The sequence below is a fragment of the Diadema antillarum genome, unplaced genomic scaffold (genome assembly GCF_040938485.1).
Source record: "Diadema antillarum isolate AM-2024a unplaced genomic scaffold, OU_Dant_1.0 seq00000955_RagTag, whole genome shotgun sequence".
NCBI lineage: Eukaryota > Metazoa > Echinodermata > Echinoidea > Diadematoida > Diadematidae > Diadema > Diadema antillarum.
In genome coordinates, this window is record NW_027271803.1 from 1,265,893 (window position 1) to 1,292,029 (window position 26,137).

The 26,137-nt window shown below is 40.8% G+C and overlaps 1 protein-coding gene across 1 annotated transcript in view; it reads right to left on the reverse strand.

Annotated features, from left to right (window-relative positions):
- Window positions 1–26,137, reverse strand: part of LOC139741812 (lysosomal acid phosphatase-like) — an 84,613-nt gene that overhangs the window by 27,187 nt on the left and 31,289 nt on the right. The window contains exons 2-3 of the mRNA XM_071652399.1: window positions 21,851–21,939; window positions 15,796–15,899 (exon numbers count right to left, since the gene is read on the reverse strand). Of these exons, the coding sequence (XP_071508500.1) occupies window positions 15,796–15,899; window positions 21,851–21,939 (193 nt within the window). The remainder of the gene's footprint in view (window positions 1–15,795; window positions 15,900–21,850; window positions 21,940–26,137) is intronic.

The window sequence follows — 26,137 nt, forward strand, 5'->3', positions numbered from 1 at the left end:
AGGGAGTCATATTGGTTATGTAAATAATGGTCAAAGGTCATGTTTTAAAAGGCCACTGTTAAAGCCAGGATGGTTATAAACACTTAATTGTCATGTTTTATTGTACGTGCCGAGGATCACTTGGACCCCGTTTACAGTGCGAGGCTCGGCCTCGGCTGGGCCGCGCCGAGCCCACCTTCATTTCGGTGTAAACGCGCAAAAGGCCAAATGCGGGGCCAAAATTGGCCTCGCATTAGGCCACGCTCTGGAGGTGGTCTCGGTCGCGGCCGAGCCGCGGTCGCGCCCGGCCTTTTTCTCAGTGTAAACGCAAACTGGGCTAAATGCGCGGCCAATTTTAGTCTGGCTTCCAAACCCTCGCCTGTACTATTTCGCTATTCAGGATATTAACCACTTCAACGTCGAAAACTAGTATAGTTTAAGGTGGTTTTGTCCTGCAAAGGATTTTCTCCTTCGGCAAAGGCCTTTGCCCGAACGGCGACTTCGTCGCCACGGAATTCAGTTGGCAAAGGATCTGAAAACCAGACAATACCAAATTGCGTTTGTTTACAAGTAGAGCGCCACTACGACAAAATATTGAAAGGCTTGAATCAAAAGCGCGGCCGAGCCTGGCAGTGTAAACGGACTAAATTGCGGGGCTCGGCCTCGCAATTGAGGTTGGCCTTGGCCGCAGCTCGGCCGCGGCTCGGCCCAGCCCCGCACCGTAAACGGGGTCTAAGTTTATGCACTGTACGTACTCAAAAAGTCCGTAAATCGACTTAGTCGCACACGCACAGAATTTCCACTTAGTTTGTGTGACAGAAAAACAAATGTGATCTGAATAATGTAGGCCCAAGAAAGTTCAACTAAGTATTTCATTATAATTTCAAGGTGCTATATTACATTCTTTTTTTTTGTCGATCACGGATGACCGACATCTGATGACCCCAAGCGTATCACCTAACTCGTCTTCAGTGTGACGAGTTTCATATCTCGTTTGTTTTGATTTTGTCAAGAATTAGTTTGAACTATGAGAATAAAAAGGTGCAGTTACCCCAACAATGTCGTAGTTCGATTATACATGATGGGTAAAGTGAATTCATGACTTGACTAATCCTTACTGAATTGATGATCACTTCTGTAAACCATCAGTTAAGTCTTGTAGATGATACCTCTGTAATCGTAGTCAAAATTCTTTTGAGCGATGACACGAAAACCAACAAACAAAATGCCATGTATCATCGCTCGAGATTCCAACATTTGGCGTCACCCGACCAACAATAAGTGACGAATCAAATGGAACATTATGTTGTGGAGTAGCAGACTGTGTTACGATTTTTAAATGTTGCGAGCAATTGTTTAAAAAAAAGAGAGAAAATGAGGCAAACTTCAAGAAATTAGAAAACGACGTAAATTCAGGCGATCATGTTTGATTATCAAAGTAAGAGATTACAATCGGCCATGCGGATGTATATGATTGCCTTATTTACATGTCTGATTTCTGTAAACTATGTTATATCTAAATTTAAGTTCCCTTCCATCCTTGATAAAAGTTGTGTTGGGTTTTCGCTATAGGCATTTATTAGGAAACGCTGTAAAAACGACAACAAATGCCTACTATTCATCAAGAGATGGTATACATGAAACACAAAAATTCTCTACGTTCTGATATAATGCAACTGCTTGTTTGTTTGTTTGTTTGTTTGTCTTGAATTACCATGGTCTTTGTCGGGGGAAAGATGAAGAAAGATAGTTGAGTGTATCACTCTCAAATCTGGATGATTGCGATAAGTGTGTATCCCCGCCGTTTCTATACAGGTAAACGATGTTGTAAGCTTGGTATGCTATTATAAAAGCCTGGTGTCACGCAGAAGAACTGATTCCGCGATCACTTTTAACCTTTCATAAAATTCACGTTTTAAGATAGTAACTATAGCTTGTAGGAGATAAAGTAAGTTAGCGTCCCTGACTATGGTTCTGAACACAAAGGGGACTGAAAAATTCTTTTAAAATTGGTAGCAGACATAATGCCGATCCTCCAACACTGTTGCTCCATTACGTCACTGATTCTGCTATCAATGGCGAAGAAAGAATACTGGTTGCGTGATTATCCACCCCTTGATAGCAGGAAGTTTACCTTTCATTGTTTAAGGCTTCGTTGATGCGGGGTTTACTCGGATACAAGGCGTGAACATTGTCGTCCGAGTTCTTTCATTCGGAATTCCTCAGAATACGCAATTCAATGGGCAATTAGCGCTGCTACTTCGCAAAGCTGTTAGCCAAATTCTTTGCAGACTTTGCCTCTCACACGTCAGCTACACGCAATACACGACAAACAGCTATCATTACAAACATTCTGATTAAAAAACAAAACAAAATGAAGAAGCACACTTTTGAGTAGCGACACAGCTTTCTGTCACTTTCTCAAATAGGTCATACTTCTAAAGAATACACAGATGACAAGAGTCAGAATATCCTCCAAAGGGAACACGAGCTATTTTGGGCATTAATAATGTTTGTCTTCCGATTTCTCTCCATGCCGACACGGCCCAAACCATCATAACAAATAGGGCAATAAGTTTTATTAACCAGGGAAATAATAGTACGCATTACATACATTTGGCGAATTATCACACGAATTGTCGACTTTATAAAGACGAGAATAATTGACAACTTAGGCCCTACTTTATCTCCAAAGATGAACTTTAAACAGCAAGTCACATACCAGGGAACGAAAGTTATGATTATTTGAATGAATTCATTAATGAGGCCAATAACCGTTGTAAAAGTACACACATGCATAAAGAGGTTTCAAGCTCGATATGTTATCATTTATTAGCTCATTGATAAAGTATCATGAATTTTGCGTGATCGTTCATTGGAATTAATTTTTTCAGCGCGATTTGTTCGTCACATCAATCACCACTTCATGAAATGTGGTGCATGTATCAAACGAAACTCTCTGGTCATGCAATCGATAGCCTTGGTCAGCTCACTATTATTGCGTAATTCTAAAGCCCTCACCGCTTGGCTGCCGACGCCGCCGCGCGCACCATGCTTTGTTTTGTCTTCAACGGGGTCAAGAGCAATGCTTCATTAGCATACGCCCTAGCAACGGAGGCGGAGTCTTGATCGGGCAAGAACAATAGGTGCGAAATGCAACGCAAAGGCGAGCGTTCGAAAAAAAATGTAACCGAAAAAAATTGTCTCAGAAAAACTGTGATTTGGGACACTTGTACTCATTTTTACACGCTGAAATTTTCTGTACAAATAGATAAAACATCAAGGAATCAAAATCCGTCATAAAAAATTTTCGACCCGAGCAGTGCTTCCCCTCCATTTTCGGCTCATTACGGGAAAACTCCCCGTGCGACTTATGACTCATTTTGTCGGAGCGCCACACAAATGTTGGATGATTGTTTTTACAATAAGAAACGAATAACGGTAACTTTTGGCTCTTTCGTCGGATGTCGGATGCTAACAAATGTCAGCAAATGCTCCCACTTTCCCATTTCAAACGTAAGTTTTGGCCTCCTAAATTATATAGGCATCAACTTTTATAATAATCTCTACGCCTATTTGCTAAATCTTAAAACACAGAATAAGATGATTGAATTTTCTATTCATTTGTTTTAGACATGGGCATCTGTATCAATGCAATAATGCTTAATATTAATTTTTCTATGTTTAGTAGGACTGATTTAGTTTTTCTAATGTTTTTCTTGATTTTTCTGTGTCACCAGATTTTACTTTTGACCACCAAAAAACAAAAATCAATGATATTGGTAGCCCGATAAAAGTTTGTATGGAGCCCTGTCTATTCTATTCTTTATTATGCTCGACCTATACTTCCAGATCATATATACCACACTATTTTCATAATCACATTGCTGGAAAAAAAAAGAAGAAGTTTTCATTGCTTGCATTCTTTGGGAAGAATAAATGAAACAAACTTTGTGAAAGGCAAAAAAAAAAGTTAAAAAGAAGGCACTACACAGGAGATTGATGTTTGGACAGTGGACCGGGATTAATGCCAAAGATATAACTGTCAACACCTAAGCAGGTGTGCCACGACGGTTAAGAAATCTACACGCACGGTATGACTATCATGATCAAAAGTCAGAACACAGTGGTTAAAGAAAAGAAGATGATGAGGCAGAGCGCAGTGCTATCGTAAGCACTCTATTGGCATGGGTGCTATGTGCAAACCGAGTACGTGTGTAGGTATAGGTGTTGGGGATTTTTCTTGTCAGCTGTGTACCGGGTATTTCTTTGGCCTGGGCGCGGGATTGTTCTGGTCTTAGAATATTTACAGTCAAGTGTGAAAAGATTTGTGACATGTCTTCGCTGTCCACGCGCGCTTAATCGAGATGCTGAGTGATGTTTGCAATTTTGATTCGAGCAACATGCTGGTAAAAACAATAAGTTAATTAAGATCGGGACAGTAGATTTCTCTTCGAGGTAACCGAAATTCGAGTTATTTTTTTTGAGCTACGCGAACTTTAATACACGGAAACTTCATAGGAACAATAGGGACTTTCATTTTGCCCCCGAGGTAAGTGATATTCGGCTTATCCGACGTCGAGGTATCCAAGGTTGACTGTACATCTTTTTGCATCATTCTCGTTTCCAATGTAAACGAAATGTACAATATGTTATGTCCGTGTATTTGTGTTTTTTTAATACTTTTTAGCATGTGGAACAAATAGAATTGAATTGAATGGATAAGCCCCTGAGCGAGGCATCAGCGAGAGGTTCAAAGGCTTACAGGCGAGGGTCTCGAGTACCTTTGGTAGACTCTACAATGGCAGCAGCTTGCGCGAGGGGGTCATTGGACAAAAAAAGGCCTTGGCAGGGCAGGTCAGAACATGAACATTAGAGACTGTAGTGCCATCCTCAAAGCTGCTATGGATGGCAGCGACAGCGGATCTGTAGCCTCTGATGATGACAAGCATTAGCCCTTTGTCAAAGAGGTAAGAAAGTCAGCTATCTTGTTTAATGGTGCAGGGCAGGGATCAATTCCACCCTCCCTGCACCAGTTGTAGTAGCCAGTTAATCTCAAGTTGCACATGAGCATCTGTTGGGGAGCAATCTCCGGCATCCCACTAACAGATTCCACAGCTCCAGGAACCACAGCCTCTTTGACCAGTGTGGGGCTATCAGAACTACTGCGGCTTGGTCCTCCCTTGTCTTCTGTAGGACCCGCAGGAGTAGGGAATGGGCGGGATCTCGTTTGCGTGGAGATCGCTCCAGCTGAGGGAGAATGCGTCTAGGGCTGCTGCTACCAGGTCGCGAACCCGGGAGCAGTAACGTGGCAGCCATGCATTTAGGGCTAATGCTAAGAGATCTATGTTGAGAGGCCCAGCATTTGGATCAGTAGTTTAAATACATCCATGTGGAGGGTCCACTCGGATGGAAGATGTAGCCCTTGTGACAATAAAAGTTGGTGACTTGATTGTCATTGCCAAGAATGTAAAAGGCAATTGACATGATGTCTTGTGAGCGGCACCACATCCATAGCTGCACTGCCAAAGTGTTCAGCTGGATGGAGCACATGCCCCCTTGCCTGTTGATGTAGGCCGCTAGTGTGGTATTGTCCATGCGGACATGGACAGTGCAGCCCTGTACAAGCTGGCGAAAGTGGCGGAGGGCCAGCAGTACCACCCGTAGTTCCATTACATTGACATGTTGTGCAATGTGGGATGGTCAACTGCCATGAGCTATAAGTCCACTGCAGTGGGCACTCCAGCCCTGCAGCAAGGTGTTTATCATAACTGTGACAGATAGGACCACTGTATAAATGGGCTTGCCCTGTGAGGGAGGCAGGAGCAGTCCACAATCAAAACAGGGTATGGGCGTGTGGGGCAACAAGAATGGTTTTGAGAAGGGGGTCACAGTGTGTGGTGTAGTGTCAAAGAATGTGCAGTTGCACGGTACGCATTCACAGCCTGCAATCTCTAAGCACGTAGAGGCTGGCTAGGCACCCAAGGATGCGAAGCCATTGTCTTGCTGGGCGCTGCTGGTGGTGTGTAGCGATCGAGCTGCTTTCACGATGATGGATGAGGTATATTGGTGGTATGGAGAGGCGCAGATGATCTGTGATCTCCTCCACTGCCCTTTTTACCAGCAGGGAGGTGGTCTCCGGGCAAGGGCTTGAAGTTCTGCAGGCCTGGGGGGGGGGGGGGAGGGAAATCGTATGGCCCCATTAGGTAAGGAGTGGATCAAGTCCACAGAGTAGCCCCTTAGACTACCAACAACATGAAGAGGTTGTCCACTATGACGTGCCAAGTGGGCACGTAGGAGAGGAGTCTGCCAGGAATGCCTCCTGCTGTCCCAAGTGCTCTCAGTGGTGGGTCGAGCCTGGCCTGCGACCCCTGCAAGGTGCATCACTGATCCCAAGAGCTGAGCCATCTGTGCCCAGCAGCGGTCATTGTCCATGAAGGAGCGCCGGTGCATAGGATTTCCCCCAGTAATGTCATTGCCCAGCACTAGCACCTCAGGGGCTAATTATTTGGGTGCAAAGTAGTGCTCGTAGTTGCTTGGTTGAACAAGAATGAGTGATGTAGATTGGCAGGGCTGCCACGAAACTGGTCCTCCCCGGCCATGCAGTTGTACTCTTGGTGGAAGTCCACCAAAAGGGGAATGCCAGGGCTTGGGAGGGGAAGTGCGGAAGAGGAGGGACTTGTTATTCCTGCTCAGCGTGTTCTGGTTTGACTGCATAGTACTCCCCTAGATTGTGGAGGAGCACCTGTGCCTCCTCCCCAAGAAAATAGTGGTGATGGGGAGGGGGGGAGGGCTCTGCATTAGCAGGGGTGGCGCCCACGGGTGGTTGTCGATGGCTGACCAGTCGGAGTCTGCCGAAGCAATGAAGGGGTCGAGGGTATGAGCATGGCTGGCGGCTGCGGCCAGTACATGCGGGGGGAGGGCACCGCACGGATCCGGGGCAGGGGGTGGTGGGTGGGTGGCGCTGCGGATACCACCCGGGCTAGCCAGGGTAGCTATAGCCGCAGGTGGTGGGCGCCAGCCCACGGGAGGTACCGGCAGGCGGTGGGGGGAAGGGGGAGTGCCGTGTTTGTTGGCAACGGCTTGGACAAGTGAGAGAAGGGCTGCAGGAGTTGTGGGAGCGGAGCCGTCTTGGATCCTGCACAGCTAAAAGGGGAAAGAGTTGCATGGTAAAACAAAACATAGGATAAAAAAGCTAAGCGAGTAGTTCTCCGGCTTTACAAAAAAAAAAAAAAATCAAAGTATTGCAGGCTAGGAAGAGACGAAGGTCCAGTACAGGTGAGTAAGGGAGTGCGCTGTGAAGGCAGGCTGGGTTTATAATGGGCAGTCCAGGCGATTTTCATAATTTCACATCATGTAGTACATAAATGAACAGCACCATGTATAGATTTGTGGAATTTATTGTGGTTTCTGAGTAGAGAAACAATGCTTTGAAAAACCTTAAATGAATTACACTGAACAAGGATGATGACAGGAGGTTCACATATTCCAGAAATGTAGCAGTGTCATTCCATTACAATACCGCTAGCTTGCGAGTTCATTTGTGTATAATCTATGCACGCCTTCTTTTGTTCTGCTTCCTTGAACCCCAACTCATGCATTTTTATGGTGATCCTGCCATGTCATCATCCTTGTTCATTGCAATTTGTTATAAATATCAAAATCTTCTTATTTTTCATCCCAATTATTATAAATTCTGAAACTCTGTCCTCAATATAACTTATTTATAGTGGTTCAAATGTAAAAATCTGAAAATCATCCGGAGGTCTCCATCAATTCCCCAACTGGGGGAGACACTAAGTGTCGGAGCCCGACGCCAAAATTCGAAGGCCCCAATAGAGATAATAGTTTGGATGGCCGGCCATAGCTGTGAGCCAGTGAGCCAGAAGGAAATTTGGTGTCAAGCCACTCGCCATAGTTGTGGGGAAATGCAGCAGTGGCATGATGGAAAAGTACTGAGCCTTACTCTCGGAGCTCCGTGACTTGTGTAGGGTGAGAGTGAGCCAAGCAAGAAATTTATGGCAGCGGGAAGTTTAAATAAGTTCCCTAGTGTCATAAGGCTGCCAAAGGACATGGGGGAGCATGGTATATAAGGTGCTGATGCTTTACTAAATACATAGTGTCCTGTCCGGTGGAGAAGCCAGGGCGGAGGCCGTGGTTTCTCTGTACAATAAAACATTTCTTGAACAGGGAAGGCAAATGATTAGCTCTTGCTGTAACAAACCTGTAAGGTTACTTAGCTGCCAAAAAGGGTGGGTCTGACCTGAGCGTGGTCATTGCCATTTACGGGAGGAAGCAGCTCCGGTGAGTCCACGAGGTAGCAGTTGCACAAGAAGAGCAAGTCATTGGAGACCTCTGAGCTCCATGGGTCGCATGCAAAAAAAGAGGACGACTCAACGGAGGATGGGAGCTGTGCGCGGTAAGTGGCTGTTTTTGTTTTAGTTCTCTGTGCTTATATGCTCTCGGGTTTCTTGGCGTAGCCGGAAAAATAGCATAGTTTTGATAGACAGGCGGCCAGTTGTATTGAATGTAGATTAAATTTTTCCCTCAAGAACAATTTTCTGGTAATACATATACACTACAGCCTCCTCTTAACATGTCACAAAATGCAGGGTAGCCTTGGGGTAGCCTGCGGCAAAGATTGTTCTTCGGAGAAGATTGTGTCTGTTAAGATGTAATGCGATGGAAAGCCTCTGGAGAGCTTCCGGAGAATTCTTACCCTGTGATCGAACAGAGTAGACGCAGGGTAGCCTCTGGAGAACTCTCAGAACTGCCAGAGTCTGTTAAGACGCTCACGGGTGAATCTTACCCGGGGTTTGATGTGACCAGCGCTATGTCAGGTAACCAGCGCTGCATCACACAAATCCTATGTGCATTTAGCCCGACCAGACGGCATGCGAAGCAGCGCTGTGTGTAGTTGCCTCTGTATGATTATACAGTCGTCATATTTGAGTTCTGTGGGTTTAATGAAATTGTAATACAGTCGCGCTCTGATTGCATATATGTGGTTAATGTTATGACTTATACTTTCTTTATTGTTTTTGAAAGATCCTAAGAAAAGAGAAATAGAATACATTTTCTTGGGTTCGAATCCCGATGGAATCCCATTTTCTTTGCTCATTTTTCCAGTAGTAAATTATGTTCCTTTCTGGTCAGATTTCTTCAGTTTGCGTTTGTTACATACTCAAAAAGCTGCATCACTTCAGTATTACCTTGCATTTATCCCGAAGTTGAATTATCCTAAGTTGGGTTTTAATATGCCAGGTTCAAGTGTGTGTGTGTGTGTGTGTGTCACACACAAACACTGCTATAGCTACTGATCATTTGAGCATTGAGAATTAAGGGTTTCTGGGACGACCACTGAACTAGGGCTTTCTATGGCTCAATTGGTAGAGCACTTGGCTAGCATCTGGAGGTCTCGGTTATATTTTTTTTCTGGTCAGTTTTCTTCTGTTTGCATTTGTTACTCGAAAAGCTGCATCACTTTGGTGATCCCTCACATTTATCCCTAAGTTGAATCATCCTTTGGGTTTATGCCAGGTTCAAGTGTAAGCGTGTGTGTCACACACAAACACACTACTATAGCTTCTGACCATTCAAGCATTGAGAAATAAGGGTTTCTGGGATGAACACTAAACTAGGACTTTCTATAGCTCAGTTGGTAGAGCATCGGGCTAGCATCTGGAGGTCTTGGGTTCGAATCCTGATGGAATCCCATTTTCTTTGCTCATTTTTCTATCAATAAAATATATTTTCAAGGTAAACATATTATAAGGAAAAACAATAGGCCTAATTCAAATGCCTCTGTCGATAACAGGGCCTACATGCCTCACTCAGTACAAGGGGGCACATTAGTACAAAATTATGTATGCTACTGCAATGACAATTATGTGAAATGCTTCCATTTCCAGCTAATTGATTGGTCAAAGACAGCATATTCTCCCCGGAAAAGTTTTTTGAGCAATTATTATTATCATTATTATTCTATCTGGCAGAAAACATGCAATACATAATCAATTACAAAGCTCAAAACAATCAATCAATACGATAACACAAAAATACCCAAACACTGAATGCACCTGACAGGGCTGTCAGGCATTGGGCTAGTTAACTAGTAAATAACTGTAGTCCGCGGACCGCCCTAACCTATATCCCTTCCAGACGCATCCAGCGTTACAGATTTATGTGCCACTGATTATCATGATAAAATATTCATAACTGTACTTAAAATCTCTTGCATAAAAATACACACTTTGTAAAAATCCTTGTATATTTCACAATATCAAATCACAATTTACAAACTTATGATTATACCGCCAAAAAAGTGACATAATTACAAAACAGATCCCTTTACTCTCCCAACCCTCCCCTCACACACTCCCCAAATTAAGAATCGTATCACCCCACACCCCCCCCCCCCCCCCCCCCCCCCCGTTAAAACAGGGCACTCATTGTTCAACCCGTGCTTATGAAATCTGTGGAATGTCAATGCAAGGTGATTCTTCACCGGAGAATGCCCAGAGATGTCTTTTAAGATGGGGCTTAAGTTTCAAGAAAATACATTCAGGCATTGCATATATGTGGAAATGGCAAAATTTTGAGAATTTGACCTTGACCTTTGACCTTGAGCATGTAAACTCTACATACATATGTATGCCAAGTTTGCTAGGATACCTCATTTTTCAATTTATGCTGTCCACAATATTGATTATGCAAAAAAAACCAACCACAGTATGCCTGCGGTGACACTTCGTGGCGGAGACATAAAAAGACAAGGCAAGTGCCATAATGTGTCTCGCCCATTCGCGTACAAGAAATTGTACGCGAATGGGATATAACAGATAAAAAAAAGAGATATATAACAGATAAAAAGAGATATAAAAGGGTAAAAATCTTTGGCAAAAAATAAACTTGCTTTAAAAACTCAACATTGGGCCCTTAAATTTTGTTGATCCCTGCCTGTGACCTTTGACCTTGTGGTGACCATCCACTCCTCACGGGATATCTACCAACCAAGTTTAGTCACAAATGGGGTTATGGATCAAAAGTTATGACCCATAATAAAAACATGCCATAAAAACTTAACATTGGGCGCTAAAAGTTCATTGACCCCTGCTTGTAACCTTTGACCTTGTGGTGATCATCCACTCCCCATGGGACATCTACCATCCAAGTTTAGTCACAAATGGAGTTATGGATCAAAAGTTATGACCCATAATAGAAACGCGCCATAAAAACTTAACATTGGGCTCTAAAAGTTCGTTGACCCCTGTTTGTGACCTTTGACCTTGTGGTGATCATCCACTCCCAAAGGATATCTACCATCCAAGTTTAGTCACAAATGGAGTTATGGATCAAAAGTTATGACCAATAATAGAAATGCGCCATAAAAACTTAATGGGCTCTAAAAGTTTGTTGACCCCTACCTGTGACCTTTGACCTTGTGGTGATCATCCACTCCCCAAGGGACATCTACCATCCAAGTTTAGTCACAAATGGAGTTATGGATCAAAAGTTATGACCCATAATAGAAACACGCCATAAAAACTTAACATTGGGCTATAAAATTTTGTTGACCCCTGCTTGTGACCTTTGAACTTGTGGTGACCATCCACTCCCCACGGGACATCTACCATCCAAGTTTAGTCACAAATGGAGTTATGGATCAAAAGTTATGACCCAGTATAGAAACACGCCATAAAAACTTAACATTGGGCGCTAAAAGTTCATTGACCCCTGCTTGTGACCTGTGACCTTGTGGTGATCATCCACTCCCCAAGGGACATCTACCATCCAAGTTTAGTCACAAATGGAGTTATGGATCAAAAGTTATGACCCATAATAGAAACGTGCCATAAAAACTTAACATTGGACTCTAAAAATTCGTTGACCCCTGCTTGTGACCTTTGACGTGATCATCCACTCTCCACGGGACATCTACCATCCAAGTTTAGTCACAAATGGAGTTATGGATCAAAAGTTATGACCCATAATAGAAACACGCCATAAAAACTTAACATTGGGTGCTAAAAGTTCATTGACCCCTGCTTGTGACCTTTGACCTTGTGGTGATCATCCACTCCCCACGGGACATCTACCATCCAGGTTTAGGCACAAATGGAGTTATGGATCAAAAGTTATGACCCATAATAGAAACGCGCCATAAAAACTTAACATTGGGCTCTAAAAGCACGTTGACCCCTGCTTGTGACCTTTGACCTTGTGGTGATCATCCACTCCCCAAAGGATATCTACCATCCAAGTTTAGTCAAAAATGGAGTTATGGATCAAAAGTTATGACCCATAATAGAAATGCGCCATAAAAACTTAATGGGCTCTAAAAGTTTGTTGACCCCTGCCTATGACCTTTGACCTTGTGGTGATCATCCACTCCCCAAGGGACATCTACCATCCAAGTTTAGTCACAAATGGAGTTATGGATCAAAAGTTATGACCCATAATAGAAACGCACCATAAAAACTTAACATTGGGCGCTAAAAGTTCGTTGACCCCTGCTTGTGACCTTTGACCTTGTGGTGATCATCCACTCCCCAAGGGACATCTACCATCCAAGTTTAGTCACAAATGGAGTTATGGATCAAAAGTTATGACCCATAATCGAAACGTGCCATAAAAACTTAACATTGGGCTCTAAAAGTTTGTTGACCCCTGCTTGTGACCTTTGACCTTGTGGTGATCATCCACTCTCCACGGGACATCTACCATCCAAGTTTAGTCACAAATGGAGTTATGGATCAAAAGTTATGACCCATAATAGAAACGTGCCATAAAAACTTAACATTGGGCTCTAAAAGTTTGTTGACCCCTGCTTGTGACCTTTGACCTTGTGGTGATCATCCACTCCCCAAAGGATATCTACCATTCAAGTTTAGTCACAAATGGAGTTATGGATCAAAAGTTATGACCCATAATAGAAACGCGCCATAAAAACTTAATAATGGGCTCTAAAAGTTTGTTGACCCCTGCCTGTGACCTTTGACCTTGTGGTGACCATCCACCCCCCACGGGACATCTACCATCCAAGTTTAGTCACAAATGGAGTTATGGATCAAAAGTTATGACCCATAATAGAAACACGCCATAAAAACTTAACATTGGGCGCTAAAAGTTCGTTGACCCCTGCTTGTGACCTTTGACCTTGTGGTGATCATCCACTCCCCAAGGGACATCTACCATCCAAGTTTAGTCACAAATGGAGTTATGGATCAAAAGTTATGACCCATAATCGAAACGTGCCATAAAAACTTAACATTGGGCTCTAAAAGTTTGTTGACCCCTGCTTGTGACCTTTGACCTTGTGGTGATCATCGACTCTCCACGGGACATCTACCATCCAAGTTTAGTCACAAATGGAGCTATGGATCAAAAGTTATGACCCATAATAGAAACGCGCCATAAAAACTTAACATTGGACTCTAAAAGCACGTTAACCCCTGCTTGTGACCTTTGACCTTGTGGTGATCATCCACTCCCCAAAGGATATCTACCATCCAAGTTTAGTCACAAATGGAGTTATGGATCAAAAGTTATGACCCATAATAGAAACGCGCCATAAAAACTTAATGGGCTCTAAAAGTTTGTTGACCCCTGCCTGTGACCTTTGACCTTGTGGTGATCATCCACTCCCCAAGGGACATCTACCATCCACGTTAAGTTACAGATGGAGTTATGGATCAAAAGTTATGACCCATAAATAGAAACGCGCCATAAAAACTTAACATTGGGCTCTAAAAGTTCGTTGACCCCTGCCTGTGAGCTTTGACCTTGAGGTGACCTTCATATATGGTATAATGTGAAACTTTGTATGACCCCTCTTCCCTCGAAGTTTGATTGGAATTGAAGCCCAGAGTAAAGAGTTATTGAAGTTTTTGTAGCATTACGGACGGACGACGGACGGACGGACGACGGACAGACGGATGACGGACGGACAGACGCCGCAGGCGATCCCTTTAGTCTCCCCACATCTCTGGTGGGCTCGACAAAAACCAACTTCAATCAGTTCAAAAGTTGAAATAACAGAAAAGTGCTGCTATTGGGAAAATGACAATCACAACTTATTACCCTCATTTTCCTTCAGTTCTGATGTGATTAACAGGTTTTACAAATTTTGCACTTCCTGGAGAGAGATCACATGCTTTCTTTTACTTTTCACAACAATGGTTACACAGACTCTGTTGTCTTGAGACCACGCAGCAGAGACATTTTTGGATTATCTGGCCGTTTTGAGAATTCTTTAGTTTGATGATGTGAGATCATCTGCAATAGAGATTCCTGATTGTTTGGGTTTGCGTTGTTGAGTTTACGTCTAGCTTTCATGATGACTTGTTGTGCACAGTAGGCCTACCTGGCAAATTTCACAATGATAGGCTGGTGGTGCAGCTTGCTGTCTGACATGTAAGAGGACGAGGCTTCACTCACGGATGATAACGAGGTCGATGTGGTCAGATCTTGCAATGGTGAGTGTTGATGCTCTGCTTGTTTGTGGGCATGTGATTGCTTTGAGGTTCGATGGGGTCCTGTTCCTTCACTTCCGTCAATGTCATTGATGTCAATTTCAATACCTAGCTTTTATTTGGTGAGCTTCAGAACAATATCATCAGGATTCTCACCCCTGCTTTCCTGGATTCAACATACCTTCAAAGTTTCTTCGCAAATTTTGTTCCGACTCTTTCACTTTGTTTTCCAGTTACTTTATTTCCTCTCTTTGTTCAAGAAATTTTTGTTCCAATTCATCTATTTTCTTTGTCTTTTGGTCATTGTAAGCTTCCAGAGAGAGGATTCTGGATTCAATGAGTTAAACTGGTGTTGTCATGGAGAGTTCCTGCCTGATTACCCTCATTTCTTCATGCATGGCTTGCTCGACTGTCTTTCATGGCAGTGAGAAATGTATTTTGCAAGAAATCTGTCATGATGGCATTTGGCTTGTCATTTGGAACCTGGCTTTGGCTTTGTGACTTGTGGACATTTAAACAGGTTTCACAACAATGAATGCAATTCTTATTGAGATAGGGTGCTAGTTCTTGTGAATAGCGGGTCACAAGATGAGCATTTGTATGAGATAATAAGGCTTGAGGAGTGTAGCAGAGGTACAATATAGTATATTGTCATGGCAAGTATTTCAAGACCGGTAATCCATGTACCCCTGGGTATTCGAGCAGTAGAGCAGGCTATTCTCAAGTCCATTGGTGTTTCTGTGGCAAATGTATATCCCTCGGGAACAGACGTGAACATGGGAAAACTTTGAGGTAGGATCCAAGAGGTGCTCGTCGAAGTTTTGCCTAACTATGGGTTCTCTTCAGGCATCAGGAAAGAAAATGGCTTTTTCAAACACAGATTGCTGTTTGAGACATGACTTTGATCCTATGGTATCACTGAATAAAAACAGTAAGTTCTTTATACATTGACAATGTTGATGTAAATCCAAAACGAACAATTTACACCCAAAATTTCAGAAAAATTGTGGAGATATTTACTTGTGCGTCATACACTGACTGGCACCCTCTCTCTCAAGTCCTTAAGTCCTTTTGAGCAATGTTTTTGTCTATTTGCTTAGGATTCTCTTCACTCCAAGTGGTGGCTGGAAATATTTTCCTTTAATGATGCTGACAAGGACACTTGACTGTCTGGTAACCTGAACTAGGGCACACTTCCTTGAGCTATGAAATACAAACTTTCATTTCGCAAATTGCCATTTCTTTTCAAAATCAGAAACACAATTCTTAATTTTAGCAGGTATACAATTTTTCTATTTTACAAGTCGTTTTCACAAAATGTACATGCAAGAAGTATTCTTACCCTCTGTCTTCCCACAACTCAACACCAACAACGGATGCATATGGCGACTGTTTCTTGTTGTAGACCCCAAGAGCTGACATGAATGCTGCAAGAGTGGTGTCGTGCTGTGTCAAGAATAAAATCACAACAGGTTACAACACTCATCGCTCTGTCTTAATACACATAAAAAGTACACAGTATGATAAATAACTCCATACCCTCTCCATGCTGTTTAAAGACATTGTAACATTATGAGAAATTTGGTGTCGCTGCAGTCAGTAACTGATTTATGTATAAGTTAAAATTGAGCAGTCCTAGTGCCAAAGAGACCTTCTACTGAGACCTATAGAGCCTGCATTATTTTAGTACCCAAAGGACTCTATGAATCAGACAAACAGTTGGTATTCTGTCACACTGCATAGACTGCTGAGAAAAAAAAGCTCAGTTCTATGGTACTAGGTGTTTCAAAAAACATTTCCCACTTTTGATCATTAATAGCTCAAAAACTATTCATTCGATAAAACTGTCATTGATATAAATAATAGCTGAATAGTGTACAATTTGGTTGAAGGTAATTTGAATGTGAAAGCATAAATCAGTTTCATTAAATCTAAGATTGATTTTGAAGTAAGGTTTCAGATTTTGGTCAAATTTTAACCCTCTGTACAAAAATGAACTTCGCACAGGAACCAATGATGTCTATGTGAGTGTGTGCTGACAATGGCCCTGCACAATAGACATGCCTGAACCACCTGTTGACTAGGCGTCAGTCTCCTGCTCCCAGGCACATGAATGCTTAATCAATAATTCATGTGGATTGCCCTGGGCACTGCTAGTCTGGATTCATGCACGGTAAAGGGTAAACTGCATGCACATGGAAAAAGGAAGCACATGTTTCCATGTGCTTGCAAACACCACATTCCGTTCCAGCTGGCAATCATTTTCAATTTTTGCTTCACATATCACTAAATTTGGGATATAAATAAGCATAAATGATCTAAAGTTCTTCATTTTAATATAACTGTCTACGAATTGAATAGTCTGACAAATTTTTCGCTTTTTGATAAAAAGAAATCATTTTTGGTAAAGAGTTCAGCAGCATTTATCATTGGGGCGACACAAGTGTATACTCTAATCGATTTTCTTTGCTTCCTGTCACTATGTTTACGATAGAACAGAAGGTATTCATTGTAATTTCGTTTTTCAGAAGTAGGGAGAGCACTGTCGAGACCCAACGACAGTATCGGCAGGCGTTTGACTTTACACAGATACTGCCAGAGGCTGAATAAAGACTAGTTATGATAGTGGAATTTCTCATGAATAAATAATAAAGCATTCAAACCCTAACCATTGTTTAGGACCATTGTCAGGGTGTTAACCACACACTCCCATACACATCCATTGACCCCTGTGCAAAGTGAAATTTTGTACAGAGGGTTGAAAATAGAGCAAAATCTGGAACCTAACTGTGAAGTTAATCATAGATTTCATGAAACTGATTTATGTTTTCATATTCAAACCACCTTCAACCAAATTGTACACTATTCAGCTATTACTCATATCAATGACAGTGTTATCTGATATATAGTTTATGAATTATTAAGAATCAAAAGTGGGAAATGTTTTTTGAAACACCTAGTATATGGCATTCAGCAGACACACAAAGTTGAAAAAAGATGATGACAAAATCATAACTTTAGCCACAAAATGCTAAGCACTGGTTTAGTCGTAAGTAACGAGATCCTAAAGAGGGAGAAGTAAGAGGGGATATTTGTGGCAGAAAAGGGCAACCAAGTCTCTTTGGGTTGTTAATACTTTATGTTACAACATACTTTTCTTTCAAAGACCAACACTATGTCAAAAAACATGGCTATGGGTTCATCCATCTCTCCCATATTTGCCAATCATTGATTATGCAGGGATTTGAACATCAACTTTTCCTTACACTGGCTCGTATACTCTCTATCTCTCTCTAAAAGAAGTGAAAATGTTCACTCATGAAGTAGTTATGATTCTAGAAAAGAGTGAATTAGAGTGAAATTGTGAATTTGGTGTGAAAATATGTTTTATCACTTATGTTGGAGTGATGTCAGGGATCACTAAAAAATCTTTGAGTGATCCCTAAGGTCACTCCAAAATTAGTGAAAATAAAACATTTTCACTCAAAATTCACTACAATTTCACTAAACTCACTCTTTTCTGTCATTCACTCCTTGAACATTTTAACTTGTTTTTATTATTTGATTCAGAGAGAGTACACCAAATGCCTGGTTAAGATATGTTCATGATACTTTTGTTAATCTCAAAGAGTGTAAAAGAACAACCCTTGATCAGATACATCAACTCTCTGAACATACACATCTCGTTCACAACAGACTAGAATGTGAAAGCAGGAAGCTTGCCTTTCTAGATGGTGAAGTACGTAAAATTATGAAGGACAGTTCACTGGTTAAAATCACAATCTACTGTAAACTAACATACACCAACCAGTACTTGCACTTCAAGTCTCACCAGCCTATAGTACACAAAATGTCTGTAACCAGAACTCTCTATGGCGGAGCAGATGGTGTTGCAAATATTTCAATGTGGTAGTTTAATGTATTTCTCTGTTTTGGCTTCCACTGAAACAGCTCAAAGTACATAAAGTTAATCTGTTTGATAAATCAAAGTCTTTTACAGTACTTTGTAGGCAATAGGGTGATGATGATATGCCCTTAATCCAGGATAACTGTGTGTATCTAGTATTCATCTTATGAAGAACTAATCAGCACTGCAAGATCTATTTTTGGAAACACCCCAAAGGGCATCATTTTCAAATGCGTCCCTTTGAGAAGCTTTACAACCCTTCAATGTGCAATTTTTCATATTATGAAGGGGCAAATATCATCAAAAACATATTCATGATGTTATGAAATCAATTAAACAATATGACCTCTACTACAGGGCTCACACCTGTAAATAAAATGGAACGTCCCTGACCCCTTCACAAACTCATACCAAAGATACCAAAATTAATGAAGAAAAAAAAAATGAACTAAAAATCAATAGTGCAGTTTGGCAGAAAACTGAATAGCTGCAGATATTGAGTATGAATTCCTCTACAAACTGCATTTTGGTTGGAAGATGAAAGTTTTTCTCATGGAATTTGAAGGGACTATATTTCATTGGGTGCATGTACAGAAAATAGGTGATTTTTTTGAGTGAAAAGAACTCATAGTCTGGCTGTGCGGACCCTTGGACAGAGTTTGAGCTGAAGAACCTGCCTTGGAAATCTTATCGATGGAAGGGTACATCTCACTTATCCAGGTTAGTGAATATGAAACACCTCATTTCTGCCAGCTATTTTACAGAATTTTGGGAATTTTGAATTTCAACACACGTCTCTATGGGGAATTATTTCCCCATGTGAGCCCTATAGACTTGTAGCTCATATCATGGTAGGCCTTCATACCAAATTTGAACAAAATCCATTCAGAAATGTAGCCTATACAGCACACCCAAACCATCCACCAACAAAATGACCTTTGACAAAATAAAATACAGAACACCAAGGGCAACAGACCCAAAATCTATAGGCTTGTAGATGATATCATGGTAGACCTTGAAATGTAGAGAAATATAGAGAAATGTAGCCTAGAGAGCGCACACAAACCATCCACCAACAACATGATCCTTGACCCTATAAAAGACAGAAAACTCGGGGCAGCACATCCAAAATCTATATAGGCTTGTAGATTACATCACGATAAATCTCCATACTAAATTTGAACAAAATCCGTTGACAAATGTAGCCTATAGAACGCACACAAACCATCCATCAACAATATGACCTTTGACCCTATAAAAGACAGAACACTGGGGGCGGCACATCCAAAATCTTTTGACTTGTAGCTCACATATCATGGTTGACCTTCATACCAAATTTGAACAAAATCTGTTCAGAAATGTAGCTTATAGAGTGCACACAAACCATCCACCAACAATATGACCTTTGACCTTATAAAAGATGGAAAACTGGGAGCAGCAGAACTAAAATCTATAGGCTTATAGATTACATCATGGTTGACCTTCATATCAAATTTGAACAAAATCCATCAAGAAATGTAGCCTATAGAGTGCACACAAACCATCCACCACCAACATGACTTTTGACCCTATAAATGACGGAATGCAGGGGGCAGCAAATTCAAAATCTATAGGCTTATAGATTACATCATGATAAATCTCTATACGAAATTCTAACAAAATTTGTTAACAAATGTGACCTCTAGAGTGCACACAAACTATGCATGAAAGTATGGCATTTTACCCTATAAAAGATGAAACACTGGAGGCAGAATCACCGAAAGTTAGAGGTGTGGAGATATTACCAATATGAACCTCTATACAAAATTCAAAGAAATCCATCAAGTTTTGTGGCTGCTAGAGCGCATGACGCGCTGGCGGCGGAGTAACGCTGCTAAATCCAAATTATCCTCTGGCATACATGTCAGGGGATACGATTAAATTACATTGAAAAATGGGACAGAAAGCCTTTATAGTGCCTGCTGACTACATGATAGTGAGTGAACACAAATTTCTATTGTAAAGATACATGTATCGCAAAACAGAAGAATAGGCTCTTTATAGACACTCAGCAAAAAAAGTGAACACTTTTTTTGAGATATTTTTCATAGATTTTGATGAAAATGAACATATCATTTACCATATAGGTAATCTAATTGGCTATCAAGCTAGTAGGTTAACCCGTTGAGGACGGTTTGATTTTGCTACAACACGCATGTTTTGGTAAAATTGTGGCTACTATGGCAATGCTTTGTCTGGCAAACACAAATATCAGGTCTCCACATCTATACCTCAATGCCATCATGTCCACCAAATTTAATCAACTGCTCCACAATTGTAGAAGTAGTTCACTCAACAAGATTTTTGAGAAAATATGCAGTTACCATGGCAATGCCACAAAGGCAATGCCTTGCTGGGTACAAGCACAAATAGTGTCTTGTATAACTACACCTTAGATCATTACCAGGTACATATACCATAATATATGAAATAAATTGCTTAAAACCTGTGGAAGTAGTTCCCTCCACAAGGTTTTGGTAAAATTGTGGTTACCATGGCAATGCTTTCTCTGACAAACACAAGAAACATGTCTTGCACATCCATACCTCAATGTCATCCTGTCCACCAAACTTGATTTCAATTGCTTCAAAATTGTAGAAGTAGTTCACTCTACAAAATTTTGAAGAAAATAAGGAGTTACCATTGTAATGCCTTGTTGGGTACAAGCAAAAAGTGTCTTGCATAACTACACCTATAGATCATTATACATATCAAATTTGAAATAAATTGCTTTGATACTGTGGAAGTAGTTCATTCCACAAGGTTTGTGGAAAAATGTGGTTACCATGGCAACATTTTCTGCGACAAAAACAAACAAACATGTTTTGCACATCAATATCTCAATGTCATCAAGTACCACAAGTTTCATCTAAATTGCCTCAAAACCGTAGGAGTTCGTGACACAAGATTTGCAAACGGACCTCCTGACTGACCGCCTGACTGACCGCCCAACCGACCGACCACATAGAACAGAATTTCTCCATTTCATTCTTTTATTCAGTAATTTAAGAATTCATAAGACAAAATCAAGAACCAATTATTATATACAATTTTCCTAATCTAAAAAAAAACATTGAAATTTCTACCATTTTTGTTAATATTGCTTCTTCTCTTTAAATTTCATTTAAATTTGGATATAATAGAAGATTCTTCATTTTTCTCCACCTGAGCCAAGAAAGGTGTTCAGTCATGCATGAAGTTTCCCTTTTTATTGACCTACCAGTTTGATAGCCAATTACATCACTTTTCATATGGTATGCGATATATTAACATTTAGCCAAATATTCTATGAGAAATATAAATTGAAAAGTGTTTACTTTCTTTCTTTTTCTCTTTTTTTTGCTGAGTGTACATGGTAAATGGCTGGGAGGCTGAAAGGGTAACAGATTTGTGAGTTCAAAGTGCATTGTTAAACAAGACTGGACCTTCACAAACAGTTTGATATACTTACAGCAGAGTACATGTAGAATTTCATTGGATTTCCAGTAAGATTTTCACACTTGGTTTCCATGTCCTTTATCATTTTGCCAACCAAAGGACCTAAATGTAAATGTGACAAGTGAGAAGACAATGAGAAATCACCAAGGCTCCATCTTGTTAAATATGCAACATATCTATAAAAGCAGGGAAGGGTGAAATGGGGAGACCCACACCCAAAACCTGTAGAGCAGCTTTTCATTATCGACATAACCTTTGTCACAGGCATAGATATCTAATGAGTACAAGAACATGTATTTAACATTGGTCCATGCTTTCATAACAAGTCGGCTGCAATAAGGCAAAAGAATGTAACCCAAAATATAATGTTCTGAGAAAAAAGAAAAACAAGTTTGAAAATTTAATTTGTTCTCATTTATTCCTCATTTGAGTAAAACATTTTAAAGAAGCAGACTCTTTAGACATTCATAAAGAATATCTACATGAAATTTCAGCACAAAAGAAACTGTCATTTCAGAGTTATTGCCATGTTTAGAATAGATACAGCATTTTACCAAATCAGAGCACTCTGGGGAAGAATATTTCTAGTTTCTTAGTATCCTTTACACCACATTATCATCCTCACGTAGCAATTTATCAATTTGCCAAAAGGACGTATCCTGGCTTACGGAGCAAAAGCATTCTCCCGCAGAGACACACAATATGCCAAAAGAACGTATCTTGACTTACAGATACGCGTGCTGCAACTCTACCATCAATCTAATTTAGCGAAACGACGTATCCTGACTCAAAGAGCAATAATCTTTTGTCATAATATAGTTTGACCTTTTTGTTACTTCAATGATAAAAGACACATTATTTCCACTTATTCAAAAAATTACACATATAGAGAATATGCAGTCCTTCACGTAGAGTTGAATGCAAAATTATTCATACTCATGAACTTTTTCAGTGTTATTCTTTCTGATTAAGTGAATGATGGAATGATCGTACTTTGGTATGACAGTGAATTTTGGTTTATCTTCATTTGCATAACAATAGACACATTGAGATTTCCATTTTTTTGGATGTTGAAATTATCATTATTATTATTTGTGATCGGTGACAACGGTTTCAGGCAAAAGTCAGAAATTTTGAACGTTATTTTTTTTCATTGAATCACATTGCCCATTTCCTCACCCATTGAGGACGAGTCCCGAGTATACTCGGGCAAGCGTCTATGGAAAATGCGTGTCGTATCATAATCAACCCGTCCTCAACGGGGTAAGCTTTGCATTGGTATAAAATGCTTGTATTCTCTGGTGCCATAGGTGGGCATATAAAGCAAAATATGATGCACTTTTCAATTTGTTAGCCTGACAAAATTGCAAGTAAATGGGTTTTGAAGATTCATCTCTTCATCAAAGACAATATCCGAACGGTGAGAATCACCCATACATATGTTGGTGCCAATCGAGATTAAGCTCCGCCTCTAGCAACCACAGCGCCTTATGATTGGCTCACTGAGAGAGTCAAATTTCACAGGCACCTTCCTCAGAACTCAGCTGAACAATGCGCTTCACTTGGGTTTGTTTACCATTATGTCTTTAAAGATGGCGGATACAATAATTGCACATACTGTCATCCTGCTGTCGTACATGTGTATGGTAGACGCATTAATTAACCAATGGCATCCACACACCATGCCTGTGTGTGTACACGTAACAGGAGCGGGTAGTGCATTTGTATCCACATCTTTACAAATCATGTTTTCATTGTGGTTTATTTGTTTTTTCATTATTGGGTACCCTTTCGAAGGCAGAACATTTGCTATAGCTGGCAAGGGTCACGCTTCTTGTTGTTTTGTATTGTTTTTTAAGCTGTGCATGTGTTGCGCTGAGCAATGTTGTTTATCATATCAAAAAAACAAAATAACACAAGAAACACCACTACTTAGTTTGGTGCAATCTTGATGTTTATTATTTGACTATTGGTTATTTATGACCACTCCTTTCCTTCCTCTGCTGTCCTTTGAGTAAACCTGCCATTATATCTACTACGAGCACATAGTTCTAAGAATATTGTAAGTTTTCTGTTCACACAATAATGCCATTTTGCTGCAATTGACAGGTGAGTTTCCGATGCGCAGATGTGTTTAAACCATGTTCCCCACGTACATCCGTGTATCAAACCAAACGAAGAGCATACACTACACAGCATATCTTTTGTAACAACAATGGAGCATGCATGTGTGGACAAAACATTCCCAAAACGCTGCGAAACATGTCTCCAAAAGCTTATTACCCAAAACTATGTAAATGTTGTGTCACCCTAGCCAATCACATGCGAGATTCCGCGCAGTAGCAACACGGGGCATATTGGCGTGGCATTTGAAATAAGATCGAAACTGATGAGTGTGATCCAATATTGCGTATTTAAAATTCCATTTTCAATAGGAAAAACTTATTCAAATTCATGAATTTCTTCCGTCGAGATGTTTTCATTGCAACTGATTGACAAATTGCCCAACATCGACGTAAATAAGCACTGAATTGATAAGTGTTTTAGTAGTAGCCATGATAAAAAAAAATCATGGACGTACATACTTAAGGGAAGCCCATGATTTTTTGTCATGGCTACTACTAAAACACTGATCAATTCAGTGCTTATTTACGTCGATGTAGGGCAATTTGTCAATCAGTTGCAAGGAAAAACTTAGTTTTATGTCATGAAATTTAGTGTAGACGTAGAAACCATATCAAAGTTTCTATTTCCATAAAAAACAAAATCGACACAAATAATGGTCAAAATCGTTGTACCCCGCCTAAGAGGGAATTTGCTCTCGCGACTTTGAAGGTCACATCTTTTTTATTCATTTTCTTTTTCTATAACAACATTTAGAGACCGGGGGCCCAGAAGATTTATTCAGCTGAAAAGGGTCACACTTTTTGACGGTCTCATCATATTAGGAGGTGGCCAAGGGTCAATAAAATGAGTTGCTTGCAAGTCACATCCTGTACCGTAAGCCTAGGGGCCACAAAAAGGGGCCCCGAAAAATGCATTTATTCAGCCGAAGGGGGTTACGGACAAAATTTGGTGGATATTGTTCCTTTGGGTGTACCGATCATGAAAACAGCAATGCCAGCTATTTTATCTGTACGGGGCCCCAGACAGTAGCGCCAAAGGGTCCCACCCATATGGTGTTATTCAGCTGAAAAGGGTAATGGCTAATTTCTTTTGCAATGGAAGTAGTACCCGTCAGAGATAGCCAAAACACCAATGCCAGCTATTTTATCGTGTACGGGGCCCCAGACAGTAGCCCCAAAGTCCCCCCCCCCCCCCAATTGATTTTATTCAGCTGAAAAGGGTCACAGCTAATTTCTTTTGCAATGGAAGTAGTACCCATCAGAGATATCCAAAACACTAATACCAGGTATTTTATCCTGTACAGGGCCCCAGACAGTAGCCCCTTAAAGGACAAGTTCACCTTCATAGACATGTGGGTTGAGTGAATGCAGCAACATTAGTAGAACACATCAGTGAGAGTTTGGGGAAAATCGGACAATCCCTTCAAAAGTTATGAGTTTTTAAAATTTCTGCTCAGTCACGGCTGGATGAAAAGACTACTATAGCTTGTGATGTCACGTGTGTACAACGATATAAAGAAAGAATAAAGAAAATTCAACATATTTCCATTTTTCTCGCATAACAAAAGAACACTCGACTTCTCTCTTTCAGAAGGCAGGGGGAATAATATTACCCTTAACATACGTCAGTAACAAGTCCAAGAAATGTGCAATTTATTCAAAAAGTAAAGTTTTGTGAAATTATCCTTTCATTTTCCTTATATCGTTGTACGCATGTGACATCATACACCATAGTAGTCTTCTCATCCAGCAGTGACTGCGCACACACTTTAAAAATTAATAACTTTTGAATGGATTGTCCGATTTTCCTCAAACTTTCACTGATGTGTTCTGCTAATATTGCTGCATTTTCTCAATCCTTATGTATGTGAAGGTGAACTTGTCCTTTAAGTGCCCCCTCCCCCCCCCCCCACACACACACACATTGATTTTATTCAACTGAAAAGAGTAACGGCTAATTTCTTTTGCACGGGAAGTAGTACCCATCAGAGATATCCAAAATATCAAAGCCAGTTATTTTATCCTGTATGGGGCCCAAGACAGTAGCCCCAAAGTGCCCCACCCATATACTGTTAATCAGCTGAAAATGGTCTTGACAAATTCTTTTGCAATGGAAATATTACTGCCTACTGAACAGAGATATCCAAAACACCAAAGCAAGTCATCTTATCCTG